General features: G+C 40.9%; 1 protein-coding gene across 3 annotated transcripts in view; it reads right to left on the reverse strand.

Annotated features, from left to right (window-relative positions):
• cstf2 (cleavage stimulation factor, 3' pre-RNA, subunit 2) overlaps positions 1-15,933 on the reverse strand; it is a 79,810-nt gene that overhangs the window by 26,658 nt on the left and 37,219 nt on the right. For all 3 annotated transcript variants that reach the window (XM_041195403.1, XM_041195405.1, XM_041195402.1), the window contains 2 exons: positions 6,041-6,182; positions 3,437-3,732 (listed from right to left, as the gene is read on the reverse strand). In XM_041195403.1, the coding sequence (XP_041051337.1) occupies positions 3,437-3,732; positions 6,041-6,182 (438 nt within the window). The remainder of the gene's footprint in view (positions 1-3,436; positions 3,733-6,040; positions 6,183-15,933) is intronic.

Consider the following 15,933-nt stretch of genomic DNA (forward strand, 5'->3'; position numbering starts at 1 on the left):
CTTCAGGAATCTGAAACAAAATGATATGTTAATGTTTAGGGGATGCTCTGCACTGGTTCACTCTAGCATTTTTGCTTTTTGTTGCTGATTTCCAACATTTATGGTTCTCCTTTCAATCACTGGTACCAGATACTATGCCAAAGTGGCCACCTAGACTCTAGAGATAAAGGGCAAGATAATAATTCACCAAATATTAATCCCACATTGATTTAAATTCAGAACAAATTCAGATTTAATATATTGTTGAGTTGTTAGTTTCTACATTATATTTTGCAACTGTTTATATTATATCCATTATATATTATATTATCACAGTCCAAGGAAGGGAGGGCTTACGACACAGGCCATAGAAAGGTCATTTTGGGCTGCCCATCTTCTGTGCTAAACACAGAGGAGGAAGGGGAGGGGGGTAAAAAAGAAATCAGCCATGGCCTCCATTTCTGATTATAATTCAGTGACTTGCTGGAAGCTTACATGTGCGAGGTTCAGGTATTAACAGGATCAGGTTAATCTGTGATGCTCACACAGTTGAGCAACTTTCTGACACTCACCATAAACGCTTGCAATATGAATAATTGCTATCTGGATACAGTATTGGAAGATGACAACCAATCATGAAACCATATCCTAGCAAAAAGTGACTACAGCAGTGGAGAAAACAGCCAAAAAGTAATTTTATAAGTTTACCTGAAAGCTTTTCTACTCAATGGGAGATAACTGTAGCTTTATATCATTTCCACCAATCTTAAGAAACTTGCTATTCTGAGGGACATGTATGGCTGATGCTAGAGACAACACCTGTTAATGAATAGATTCTAAGAATTGAATGCAGGTTATCTTTCTTTTCTGTCTTTGATGATTGTGAGTTATCTAAGCATGCAAACTTCAGTTTGGACAGGTGCTCTTATGCTTGGATGCCCCTCAATCTAGATACAGGAATGTAAATTCAGAAGAAATACCTCTTTCACTCATGGCATACATCTTTTTGTCCTGCTCAGTGAAAACCGTCAATTAGTTCAGAGACAAATAACTACTTCTTCCCGATTCACTTACAATAAATACAGATCATAGCTGCTTGATCAGGTTTATAGAAAATATGCATAAAGAATATGAATCTCCGCTAGAAAAAACAAACATATATGAAATTGCCCCTAATAGTCACAAGACATTTCCTTCACATTAGCCACCAGCAACCCCCCACCCAAATTTCTGGCCTGTGTATTAGTTTTTAATATCTTTCAAAGTGAACATATGCAGTAAAATCCACTAGAATGTATAGAAAGGACTTGCATTTACATGGCACCATTCATGTCCATAGGACATTCCAAAGCACTTTTCAGCTAATGAAGTGCACTTCAAGTGTCGCCAATGCTGTAATTTAGGAAGACTAGCAGCCAATTTGCATACAACAAAGTTCCACACACAGTGATGGGATGACGACCAGATAATCTGTCTTTCGGTGTTGATTGAGAGATATATATTAGCTAGAACACAGGGGAGACGTCCCTTACTCATCTATGAAATAATGCCATGGGATCTTCCACATCCAACTGAGAAAAGAGACATGGTCTTGGTTCACTGTCTCATCCAAAAGACACCAGCTCCAACAATGCAGCCATCCCTCACTACTGATCTAAAGTGTCTGTCTAGATTATGTACTAAATCTCTGGATTGAGATTTGAACACACAAACTACTGATTTAAGTGATGGTGAGCTACAACTGACAACTTACGATAGACCCTAATGCAGAAGATATTCAGAACCTGAAAAACTCGGTTTGCTTTTAGTAAAAGCATTCTCTGGATTTCAGTAAGTATCTTTTACTTCTCAATAAATATGAATTACCTTCAGTTTAATACCACCTCCTTATTGATGCCTTCAGAAGACCATGTTTCAAGATTGAATAGCGATGAATTCTCTAAACTGTAGAATCATGGAATGATATAGCACAGAAGGAGACCAGTGAATCATGCCTGTGTAAGCTCTTTGAAAAAGTTATCCAATTATTCCCAATCCCTAAAGCCTTGCAAATTTTTCCCAGGTGTTTATCCAATTCCTTTTTGCTGGTTTCATTGAATCTGGTTCCACCCTCTTTCAGGCAATGCATTCCAATTCACTGCATAAATTTGTTTTTCACGTCACCTCACGGTTATTTTTCCAATTACCTTAAATTTTTGTCCTTTAGTTCCAGCCCCTTCTACCACTGGAAAAGTATCTCATTTACTCTATCAAAACTATTCATGATTTTGAACACCTCCATCAAATCTTCATAATTCTTTTCTGTTCTAAGGAGAACAACCCCAGTTTATCTAGTGTCATCATGTTATTGAAGTCTTTAACCCCCGGTACAATTCTAGTAAATTTTCTCTACACCCTCTCTTAGGGTCTGGCACACTTAAGTGTGGTGCACAAACAGCATCGCTCCTGTGTACTGTCATAAATGAAAAGCTGCACACTTAGTGACTGGACAATTCATAAATGTTCTAAATAACCATTAGAAAGCTCAAACAACTAATAAAATTCATTTTCATATTGAATTGCTATTGTCACCATTATTTGCCCATGATACAACAGTAATCATTTCTGGAAAATGCTACTGGAATGCACTCTGAGCACTTATTCATTGACTGACTTTTCCAAAAGTTTCCAAGATGCCCTTTACTGAAATAGAGTAATTTGTCTGGAAAATGTTGATCACAGAATGATCCTTGCGCTTTGTAAGTTCTTTTAAAGCCATATTCTTCCCCAAGTCGCCCATGTCCAATGTTTCTTTTTCCAAAATCTCATTCAGCAAAAAACACTCCTTCTCCACAAATTACCATTATTTGTTGCCGGCAGGCTAATGCTGCTAGATGATTGCGAGGCTGAAGGCATACTGTGGGGTAACATTGAAGTAGTCAGTGTTTTCTCTTCCTCCTTCCCCATCACATCCTGATCACGCTCCTACACTATGAGCAAACCATCAGGGTGATGCACATCACGAATAACCCGAGAACCCACACACACATATCTGTGTAGAAGTGTCCTTACAGCTGAGTGCTGAGGGTAGAGCTGTTTTTAAAAAAAAAACCTCTATTTTAAAAGCCACTTATTTGAGGTTCCGAAACTGGTAATATTTTCAAAATGCAATGATGTTGCTAAAATGCCAGAGGCAACTATCAGGAATAATGTAAATACTACCAATTGTGATGCTCATATATAAGTGAAGCCTTTCAAACTATGATGGTGCAAAAATTAACAAATATAACACTTTTCAATAAGCATTTTGTGATATGTTACTGCTCTCCAGCATAGTTTTCAAATCATGTGAAAATAGGAAAATCAAATATAGATGAAAAGAAAGTAGTTAAACCAGAAAAACCTTAATTGATTCCATTTAGTCACCTCTGGTATATTTCAAGGTATCCTCATTTTATTCTGCTATGCACTAACTTGCCTCTAGATTCATGAGGAGGTCCTCTCTGATCCATCATTGGGCCCCTTGGATCTCCCATCAGCCCTCTTGGATCTCCCATAGGCCCTCTTGGTTCACCCATTGGCCCACGTGGCTCACCCATTGGGCCTCTCTGTTCACCAATGGGTCCTCGCTGTTCTCCCATTGGCCCTGCTCTCATATCATGTTGCATTCCTCGTGGTTCATGGGCATTCCTCATGTCAGGAGGTGGTCCTCTGCCATCATGACTAGGCACATGATGCATGGGTGGGCCCTGATGTGGGGGACCAATATACCCTCTGAAAAGCAAAAAGTAAAATTAGCTATGGATTCAAATAATGGTTGACAATTATGAAAATTAAATATGCCAATAAACCCCCTGGGGATGTTGATAGTGGGGAGTTCAGTGATGGTAATGCCATTGAATGCCAAGGGAGTGATGGATAGATTCTTTCTTGTTGAAAATAGTCATTGCCTAGCACTTGTGTGGTGCAAATGTTGCTTGCCTCTTGTCAGCCCAAGACTGGATATTGTCCCGGTCTTGTTACATTTGGACATAGACTGCTTTGGCATCCACTTGCCTGGATGAGTGCAGCTCCCACCACACTCAAGAAGCTTGAGTCCAGGACAAAGCAGCCCGGTTAATAGGCGCCACATCCACAAACATTCACTCCCTCCACCACCGATGCACAGTAGCAGCAGTGTGTACCATCTACAAGATGCACTGCAGGAATTCACCAAGGCTCCTTCGGCAGCACCTTCCAAACCCACGACCACTATCATTTAGGTGGACAAGGGCAGCAGAAAGATGGGAACACCACCGCCTGGTAGTTCCACTCCCAAGTCACTCACCATCCTGACTTGGTCAAGATCCTGGAACTGAACTAGACTAGCTATATAAATACTGTGGCTACAACAGCAGGTCAGAGGCTAGGAATCCTGCGGTGAATGACTCACCTCCTGACTCCCCAAAGCCTGTCCACCATCTACAAGGCACAAATCAGGAGTGTGATGGAATACTCCCCCACTTGCCTGGATGAGTGCAGCTCCCACCACTGTTAAGATCCCTTCTTAACAGCACTGTGGGTCTACCTACACCACGGACTGCAACGGTTCAAGAACGCACCTCACTAGCACTTTCTCAAGGACAACCAGGGATGCCCAACCAGCGAAGCCTACATCCCATGAATGAATAAAAAAAATCCATGTTGGGGAATACAACACATTTCTCACTTTGTACAAGGTCAAGATTACCACCAATTTCAAGTAGACTTCTCCCAATGTATTGCAACTCCAATCTCATTAAAACAAACCTTACTGTAACTGTTGGACATTCAATCTGCCACTATAGCCATCGTTACACAATTGGTTTCAGTGGAAACCAGAAACAGAAATCAGCCTAGAATATAGCTCCCGATCACTATTCAGTGATTTTTGCTTCAAAGGAAATGTACATGGGCCTTAGTCAATGCTCACAGTCAAGCTCTTGGAACAGCCACGTTTGAGAGACTGGAGAGCTGTCAGTACCTATTAATCCAGAACTAGCATGAGTCATGGCCTTCAGGAGAGGAGAAAATCTGGGAATACAGGGGAGAAAGGAACGAGGGAAGAAACCATGGCTGATTTGTATTTCTCCCTCTCTGCAAATAAATCATCAAAAAAAGGGTCAACACCAAACTGACAATCACTGAAATTGGTAAACAGAAATTTTCCTTTTTGATTCTGTGAACAAAACCTGGCCTCATGATTCTGCTGAAACTAGTAGTCCGTAAAACATTGAGACATCAACCAATGATGAGAACTTGAGCCAAAGGATATAACCATATGAGAGATTCCCACAGCTTTCAAAAAAAGTTAATACAAGTATCAAAATCCAAGTCAGCTGTGATTATTGCTAGACATCAGGCATCTCCCTCAGAGGGCTGGCACTTCTCATTGTCAGGTGTACCTACCGCAGTGTTACCATTAGACATTATATTAAAATATTGATAAAAATGCACAAAGGTATGGATTAATATAGGATTTACTTATGCAATATTAATTCAATACCTGAAATTAGACCCACCATAACCATCACTTCCTCGATCACATACTTACAAATCTGTCCTCTACATGCAGCCCAAATTTGGAAAATAAAAGTCCATATGCCCTATGGCTTTCAAAGTTTAATTAAATTTGGTTTGAAAATTTCACACTCCCATCATTATTCTACTGAAACTCCAAGTGACAAAACTGCATTTGAAATGCGTCCAAATGCTGAAAAACTATTGGATGAAAAATTATCATGCACTCCTGTTTCTAATAATAATTAGTTTAATTCTTCTCAATTTTTCTTTAAATTAGGCTACAAGGGATTGCCAAAGGTACAGAGCAATAATAACTAATTAGGTATCTACATTTTAAATTTTATTCCCCCCTTTTTTGGCTACACATAAACTGCGCCTCCCCCATCCCCCTGGACTCTGACACTAACACATACATAGACACACCTGTGAAAGGAATGACTGCCAGAAAACCACAGGGCAAATTTCCATTTCCCAACCCAAAAGCGTGCAAGGCAACATTTAGACAGATTACAGATAAATATCTTAAGGGTCTACCACTTACCTTGGTTCCACCTCCCCAGTGACAGAAAGCAGAGTCCCTCCACGTGGGTCATTTGGTGCATCTCCCAGCAAACCTCTTGGAGCTGGAGCCCCACCTACTGGGGGACCCCGCTGCATGTTACCTCTGGGGTCCTGCATTGGAACTGGAGGGGAAATGGAATCACTGTCAAAAGATCTGTAAGGTGTGTCGATAAAGTTGTATATTACAATGGGACAGATGGGCCGAAAGCCGAATCCCTTTTCTTAAAAAAAACATGGGCTTTCCAGCTTCACAGAGCATAAATGATTTCCTGCATCCTGCACCATCTGCAAAAGACCTGGTAGGAAACCTGCTCCCAGGCCTTCAGGCCACATCAAAGCTACTCCTGAATGATGCACAAATGAAGCATAGGGTGTTTCAACTGGCCCAAGAGAAAGTATCTGATACCCGATTAATGTCCACCCACTGAAACACAGCTAAGATCATGATGAAATGGTGCTAATATCCTTTCTGCCATTCCATGCATATGCAACAATCAGCTTTCCATTATGCTATATCACAGCTGATGTCTAGATTAGACATGCAGCTTTGACAGTTAGTCCATATCATCTTTCGGAGCTTGCAATAATTTATGCTCTGTAAAGCTGTGTAAACTTTTTATTTGCATTTTGATAAAATAAATAAATGTATTTAAAAATGTAAATTTAAACTAACCATTCAGCCCAGATAGAAAATGAAAATATCCTAAATCTGCATGACTTGCAACTCTAAACCAATCGTTGTTCAATATTGCAATAGCATACCTGCCAGTATTATGGTATTTATGGTTTAGATGCAAAACAGTTCATTGTTATCTCTCACAATCACACAGGCCTACTACTTTTTTGCAAACCTGCTTCACATGCCGCAAATATCAAGATGTGTACCTGCCTCATTTTACAGATTTAAACCGTGGTACACTGAATAATTCAAGGCTCAACTCTGCATAGAGTCTGGATTTGCTTCTGATTGTAAAAACAAAATGTGAAGGAGAGACTTAATTCAAGCTATATTCATTAAATATCACATACGATGATGGTAGTGACTTTATCTTTTATCTCATGGGCTTATTTTTAGAAATAGAAGGTTTCGTTGTGTTACGTTGCACAGCAATACAAATTGTGTTAGTCAACATCCTGAGAATCAAGTTAATTCAAAAACATCTTTAAAAAAAAAAATAGTATTAGTAAGTTTTTAGGAAGTAAAACAGGCAAGCTATGGGGTTTGAAATATTTATTTTAATATTAAAGTTTATACTGCATGCTTCCAGTTAAATGAGTTAAGCATAGATAACCAGGCACAATTTGCTCCTGCCAAAATTCACCAAGTAAGTCACCAACAGTTCTTTGATTTCACATAAACACTTAAGCTTGTTCGGTATGCTTCTCCCTTCCCTTAGTCTCTCTAGAATTGACTAGAAATTGCTGAGATCCAATCACTATGAATACACCCTCCTAATTATGCAAAAGTCTCCAACCATTTTTTATTTTCTCAAATCTTGCACCCTTCTCACTTCATTAAGTATAAATGTCTTGGTTGCAATTAGCCCAGGGTTCTAGCATACTAACTCCTCCTTGACTTATGAGGATTCAAATGCTGACTCTTTATTAACTGGACCACAGAAGTCTTTGTATTGACTCCTGGGCAGTAAATTGAGGTCATAGGACAACTTTAGCAATTTATAATGGAGCAGAATGAACAATTTAGAGATTTACTATCTTTAGCAAATTTCCAATAATGTTTGAAAAGCCAGTTTTGCCATCCAAGCCAATGTATCATGTAAAGAGTGATGATGATGCACATGGATGCACAGCATAAACTGTACGAGTCAGCTCTCGCAGAATGAACTCCAGTCTGCTCCCAATATAAGAGGATCTTGGTTCTAACCACTATCCTCCAGAACAGAGTAACCTGTTTATGCCAATGATCACAATCAGACAATCTCAATGGATGAAGACTAACCTTGGTTACATTTTAGCTGCCAAAATGTTGGGTTGCTTTGAGTGTATACAATGCATGCCATGACTATCTCAGGCAGAAGCAGTCTATCATATTTCATTTTAAAACAGAGTTAACCAGGTTTGTTCTTTAATTTTGGAATACTTAGCTTTACAAAAGAGAAGTGAGATACAAAGTCCCACTTGCGCAATTCAAATTACATTTCTGACCAACGACTGCTAATGAGACGCTCAATTATAACAAATTAAGTTGCCAAAGAATTGTGGTAAAAATGGATTGTGGTACTGACTACATGATCTTCTGGTACAAAAGCTAGAATAATGGGAGACAATACAGCATTGCCAATATTGGGAAAATTTCAAATACAATCAGCAACTCCTCTGACTCAGCAGGTAGCACACTTGCCTCTGAGTCACAAGCCTCCAGGTTCAATTCCCACTGTAGGGCTTGAGCACAAAAATCAAGGCTGACCCTCCAATACAATCCTGAGAGTGCTGCACTGTCAGAGGTGCGGCTTTCAGATAAGACATTAAACAGAGGTCCCATCTACTTGCTCAGGTGGATGTCAAAGGGTTCCCATGGCACTATTTTGAAGAAGAACTGTGCGCAGTTTTGGTCCCTTACCTCAGAAAGGATATTATTGCCATAGAGAGAGTGCAATGAAGGTTCAGACTTGGGAATGGCAGGACTGTCTTATGACGAGAGACTGGGCAAACTGGGCCTGTATTCTTTAGAGTTTCATAGAATGAGAGGTGATCTCACTGAAGCCTACAAAATACTTAAAGGAATACAGGGTAGATGCAGGCAAGATGATTTCCCTGGTTGGGGTGTCTAGAACCAGGGGACACAATTTCAAAATAATGGGGAAGCTGCTTAGTACCAAGATGAGGATAAATTTCTTTACTCTTGGGGGTTGGAATTTTCTACCCCAGAGGGCCATGGAAGGTCAATCATTGAGTAAGTTTAAGGTAGAGATTGATAGATTTCTGATTAACAATAACGTAAAGGGTTAAGGGGGATAGTGTGGGTAAAAGGCATTGAAGTATTCGATCAGCTATGATCGTATTAAATGGCGGAGCGGGCTCGATGGGCTGAATGGCCTTCTCCTGCTCCTATGTCCTATAAGAGCAGGAGAGTTATCCTTGATATCTTGGCCAATATTTATCCCTCAAATCAACACCACAAGATTATGTGGTCCTAATCACATTGCTGTTTGTGGGAGTTTGCTGTGCACAAATTGTTTGCTGGATTTCCTACATTATAACATTAACTACATTGCAAGAATACCGTAAATATTCGTTTAAAAGTCAATTTTTTGAAACAAACTTGTAGGCGAAAAGTAGGGAGTCAACTTATACATGATGAATATTTTCGAGGTGTTGAAGTCCAAGGCATGGTTCTGAATTCAGAAGGGAACTGCTGTCCCTTGCTATCTATTACTGATGGTTTAAATGAGAAAGAGCAATTGTAAAAAAGGCTCACAAGATTGTTCCCGTCAATCCCGCTTCCAAAACTAGCACAAGGTATACGTAAGATTAAGGATTTTTGGGCCAAAAGCTAGGGGTTGACTTTTACATGTGTTAAATGAAAAACTAAGGATTTTTTGGCCAAAAGTTGGGGGTTGACTTTTACACGAGATCGACTATTATTGGCTGTAAAGCGCTTTGAGGCATCTGGCGGTCGTGAAAAGCAGTATATAAATGCAAATCTTTCCATTTTTAAAATTATACTATATGGTACATTAAGGTTGGTTACAGAAACAGACAGAAGTAAAAAGAATCACAGGCTAATTTGAATGTGCAAAAGATGTACTGAAAATGTCTTTGATTCCAGAGCAAATTATTACAATGATGGTGATAACCACCAACTCAAAAGTTAAGCAGCAAAGGCAAATTCTCAATAGTGAGGTGAAACCACGGTAAATAATGCATTTGGCAATGCTGCACACTGGGAAAGGAAGTGTTTGTGAATTTATGAAGAATTTCAGACATTATAGAAAATTGACTTTTAGTAGCATTTAGAAGTGACTCTGCAATTCAGAGCATTTTATATTTAATATTTACAAGCCTTACATTTGAATAAACGGCTTGAATTCCCAATGGAAGACCTACACTGAAAAAGGGATTACAAAGTCAGTGTTTTAACTGGAGGCAAAAATTCATAATTACTAATATCCATAATAGTTCCGGTGGACTGAGTGACTAATTACATCACAATAGGAATACCACAGAAGCAGTAAAATCACAGCTACTTTGCAATAGAAATCATACTGTGGCGGTAACATCAGAGGGTTTAACCAATGCATTTAATAGGAAATACTGATTAATAAGTCAATGAGATTAATCACATTCTGAAAAGTAATTTATCCAGTTTTCACAAGCATGTATAGTTTTAAAACATCAAGTGATTCTATTCAATAAAGTCAAGTAAGGTTCAGAACAAGATCTCTTTTTTTAACCTTGTGAAATTTTGTCCTTCACTGGGTGAACTCAAAAGATGCACCGTATTATTGCTTAGATCACCAATTTTAAAGCCAACCAGCTCAAAAGGGTTCTCAAAATTCCACACAAAAACATAGCAGTCTTGGATCAATTCCAACATCATCACTCCTCTCCCCAAAAAGATGAACAGTACACTCCTCTTCCTTGATCACCAGATCTCTAGAAGCACTAGGACATCCTGCTCCTATCTCCCCTACAACTCCATTTGAATCCATGAGGTTTCTGCCCCTTCCACAACACTAAAACAATGAAATTCAAAAGTCTCCAGGCACTCTTCATTCTTTTCTTCAAGAAATCTTAAGCTTTGAGCCACAAATGCTCCATGTAATAAGAACAAATTGGACCCATGGTTGAAGCAATGGAGAATGAGACAGAAGATCACGAGAGGGATAAGGAAAGAGTAACCAGTGCCACAGCAGCAATTTCAGGTTCATCTGCCTCCTCTAACAATAGCTTATAGCCATCAAACAACAGCCATCAATCAAAAGAATGGCTCAGTTGATCAAATTATCTTCCTGCAACATGTCCACTTCAATGTCCAGCTTCATGGGACTGTCCTCAATTGGTTCCACTCAGCTATCCAAGCAGTCATGGAATGCCCTGCAATGGCCGCTCTTCCTGCCATCTTAGGAGTTTGCTAAGAATCCCTCCTGGCATGCTGTTCTTGGTGATATCATTCGCAAACATGGGACCAGCATTCATGTGTATATTAACAACAACATAATTGCTCTACCACACCATCATCTCTCTGCCATCATATTGCTTGTGCAATATCCAGTTTCGAAAGACCACCAATTTGACATCCACCAAACTCTTTATGCTTGTCACCCACTGCATCCTCTGGGCCATGTCTCAGGTTGAACCAAGCTGATCTGGCAAACTTCATTTTATTTAATGTCATGTTTATATCCATCTGTAGCCTCAAACCATCCCTATAACCTCCCCTCTGAACTCTGTTACTTTGCCTCCGGCTTTCTATCAACATCCTCCCTTTTGCCAGTAGCTGTGCCTTCATGTGATGAACCATGAAGCGATCAGATCATCATTAACAAACTAGATCAATTTTTAATTTCCTATATAGAAGGAAACTTGCCATTTTTACCCAGTGTGACCTGGTCGATTTTTAAGGAGGTTATAGCTGGCCACTTAGAAGAGCTCGAGGCAATAGGGAAGAGTTAGCATGGTTTTGTGAAAGGAAAATCATGTTTAACCAATTTATTGGAGTTTTTTGAAGGAGCAACATGCGCAGTGGATAAAGGGGAGCCTGTAGACACACTGTACTTGGATTTCCAGAAGGCATTTGATAAGATGCCACGTCAAAGATTATTATGGAAAATAAAAGCACACGGTGTAGTGGGTAACATATTAGCACGGATAGAAGATTGGCTGGCTGGTAGAAAACAGAGAGTATGCATAAATGGATCTTTTTCTGACTGGCAGGATGTGACAATTGGAGTCCCACAGGGGTCTGAACTGAGGCCTCAACTTTTTATGATTTATATCAATGACTTAGATGAGGGGAGTGAAGACATGATAACTAAATTTGCAGATGACACAAAGATAGATAGGAAAGTATGTTGTGAAGAGGACATAAGAAGGTTGCAGATGGATATAGATAGGTTGGGTGAGCGAGCAAAGAGCTGGCAAATGGAGTTTAATGTGGGAAAATGAGAAGTTGTTCACTTTGGCAGGAAGAATAAAAAAGCAGAGTGTTGCTTAAATGGAGAACGGTTGCACAATTCTGAAGTGCAGAGGGATCTAGGTGTTGTAGTGCATGAGTCACAAAAAGTTAGTATGCAGGTACAGCAAGTAATTAAGAAGGCTAATGGAATGCTATCCTTTATTACGAGAGGGGTTGAATGTAAAAGTAAGGATGTTATGCTTCAGTTATATAGGTCATTGGTGAGACCTCACCTCAAATGCTGTATTTGATCTCCTTATTTAAGGAAGGATGTAAATGCATTGGAGGCAGTTCAAAAGAGGCTTACTAGATTGATATCTAGAATGAGGGGTTGCCACATGAAGAAAGGTTGGACAGACTGAGCTTGTTCCACTGGAGTTTAGAAGAGTGAAGGGTGATTTGATTGAAGTATACAAAATCCTGAGCAGCCTTAACAGGGTGGACATCAAAAGAATGCTCTCTCTTGTGGGTGAGTCCAGAACTAGGGGGCCACTGTTTTAAAGTTAGGGGCCACCCTTTTAGGACAGAGATGAGGGGAAACTTTTTCTCTCAGAGGGCTGTGCGACTTTGGAATTCTCTGCCTCAAAAGGTGGTGGAGGTGGGGGTCACTGAATATTTTTAAGGTTGAGAGAGATAGATTGTTTTAGGTAAGGGAATCAAAGGTTATTGGGGTTAGATGGGAATGTGGAAATCGAAACACGAAGATTAACCATGATCTTATTGAATGGTGGTGCAGGCTTGAAAGGCCAAATGGTCTACGCCTGTTCCTACTTCTTATGTTCTTATATTCTTATGACCTTTATGTAACTCCAGACCCACAGAGAATCGGTTGACTCCTAACTACCCTCTGAAATGGCCTAGCAACTCAAAAAAACAAAAAAAAAACAACAATAAAACTGAACAAACGACTCGGCACCAACCTTTACACTGGATATGGACATGACAAAGGCACATCCAATCCAATCGACCCTGCAAAGTGCTCCTCAGTAACTTATGGGAACATGCCAAAACTGGGGGAGCTGTCCCACAGACTAGTCAGCAACAACCTGACAGAATCATACTCATCACCCTAGTCTTTTCATCGTTACTATGAAGATATTCTATTCCATGGGCAGTACATACTCACTAAAGGTGATAGCGCACTGGTATATAGTCGGGATTCCCTAAAATTGATTCTGGACCCCATGAATTCATAGTTCAAAAATTAGCAAGAAAACCTTCTGCTGGTTGTACCTATCGCCTTCTCTCAGCTGATAAATCAGTATTTCTCCATGTTGAACACCACCTGGAAGAAGCACTGAAGATGGCTATGGTAAAGAACATACACTGGGTAGAGAACTGCAACATCCTTCACTAACAGTGACTCGGTAGCACCAGTACTGATTGAGCCAGCCACATCCTGAAGGACATATCTGCCAGACTGGGCCTGCAGCAGGTGGTGATGGAATCAACAAGAGGGAAAAATCTACTTGACCTCATCCTCACCAACCTGTCACAGATGTGTCTGTCCATGACAGTATTAGTAGGAGTGAGGGTTCTTGCCGATACAAAGTCCTATCTTCAAATTGAGGATACCATCCATCGCATTGTGTGGCATTACCACTGTATTAAGTGGGACAGATTCAGAGTAGATTTAGCAGCTCAAATCTGGGCACCCCCCAGAAGGTGCTGTGGGCCATTAGCAGCAGCAGAATTGTACTCAACTACAGTCTGTAACCTCATGGCCCTGCATATCCCTCACTCGACCAAGCCAGGGGACAAACTTTGGTTCAATGAGGAGTGTAGGGGACCATGCCAAGGCAGTTCCAGCTATACCTAAAATTAATTGCCAAACTCATGAATGCATGCTGAATAGCAGAAGCAGCGTGCCATAGAGCTAAAGCAAATCCATAACCAACAGACCACGTCAAAGCTCTACAGTCCTGCCACATCGAATCATGAATGGCGATAGACAATTAAATAACTAATCAGAGAAGGCTCCAAAAACATCCCCAGTCTTATATGATGGCAGAGCCCGGCATGTCAGTGCAAAAGAGTAGGCTGAGTATTTGCAATCATCTTCAGCTAGAAGTGCCGAGTGGATGACCCATCTTAGCCTTCTCCTTAGGTCCCCATTATCACAGATGCAAGTCTTCAGCCAATTCAATTAACGCCACGTGATATCAAGAAATGGCCAAAGGCACTAGATAGAGCAAAGGCATGCACCCCAATAACATCCAGGTTGCAATACTGAAGGTCTGTGCTCCAGAGGTAGCCATGCCTCTAATCAAGCTGTCCAGTACAGATCCAACACTGACACCTATCTGACAAAGTGGAAAATGTATCCAGGTTATGTTCTGGCCAAAGAAGGACAAATCCAATCCAGCTAATTACAACTCCATCAGTCTACACTCAATCAGCAGCAAGGCACTGAAAGGACTCACTGACATCGCTACCAAGCAGCACTTGCTTACCAATAAACCTGCTCAGAGATGCTTGGTTTGGATTCTGCCAGGATACCTGGCTCCAGAACTTATTACAGTTTTGGTACAAACATAGCCAAGCGGAGCCAGTGGCGTAGTGGTAATGTCACTGGACTAATATAATATCCTCAACTCCATGAACATTCATTTTGTATATTAACCTTTTGTGAGACACCTTATTACTGCTGGGAATCCAAGTACATGCCATCTATAGGTTTCCCTTTATCCACCCATCTTTTTTTAAAAATTACTTCTTGTGATATGAGCATTACTGGCAAGGCGAGTATTTGTTGCCCAACTCTTTTTGCCCTCAAGAAGGTGGTGATGAGCCACTATCTTCTGCAGCCCATCTGGTACAGGTACAGCCACAGTGCTGCTGCGGAGTCAGGAGGCAAGTTGCTCGTCACAGAATTTCCAACTTCTAACCTGCTTTTGTAGCCAGGCTATTTATATGGCTGCTCCAGTTCAGTTTCCGGTCAATGGTAACCCCCAGGATGTCGACGGTGTGGGAGTCAGCAATGGTAATGTCGCTGAATGTCAAGAGGAGATGGTTAGATTGTCTGTCACTTTTGTGGCATGAATGTTACTTGCCACTCATCAGCCCAAGTCTGAATGTTGTCCAAGTCTTGCTGAATATTGGCACAGACAGCTTCAGTATTGGAGGAGAGTCAGCATGATTCCCACTGGGCGGCAGTGTGAGTGAACAGGCGCAATCTTCCATTTTTTAGCTCATTAATTACGTGTCAGCAAGGAGCTCAGCGAATCTCATGGTGTGTTGGGCGGGAAGTCGCGCACCCCACTGTTACCTAGTGGGGTTGTAAGTCCTGGCACCATACTTGAAGGGCACCCAGAGACACATTCACTCATTGCAGGCTAGAAGCTCCGCATTACTCCTCCAGAATCCTTTTGGCCGCAGCTTGTATTGGAGAAGCTTGCAGATGTGAGCAACCACATCCCAGGACATACGAGGCCACCTCCAGCATTACCTTTTGTTCATCTCTAGACAAGAGCGCAGCCGGCGATACACTCATTGTTGTGCCAGCCCTTGACCCAATAGAGGCCCCACTGCCTCTTGCTGCTCAGGCTCTTACTCTTCATGGCCCTATACCAAATGGCGAAAGGGCTTCCTTCTCCTCATCTGGATGAGAGCTATTACCAAGGCAGGGTTACCTGTAGCCTGCATCATCGACACCTCAGTGGATGTGTGAACGAGTTGAAGTGATACATTAAATGAGTACGTCCTTTACAGGTTTCCCTCCATCTTAAAACCAG

The sequence above is a fragment of the Carcharodon carcharias genome, chromosome 9, assembly GCF_017639515.1.
Source record: "Carcharodon carcharias isolate sCarCar2 chromosome 9, sCarCar2.pri, whole genome shotgun sequence".
NCBI lineage: Eukaryota > Metazoa > Chordata > Chondrichthyes > Lamniformes > Lamnidae > Carcharodon > Carcharodon carcharias.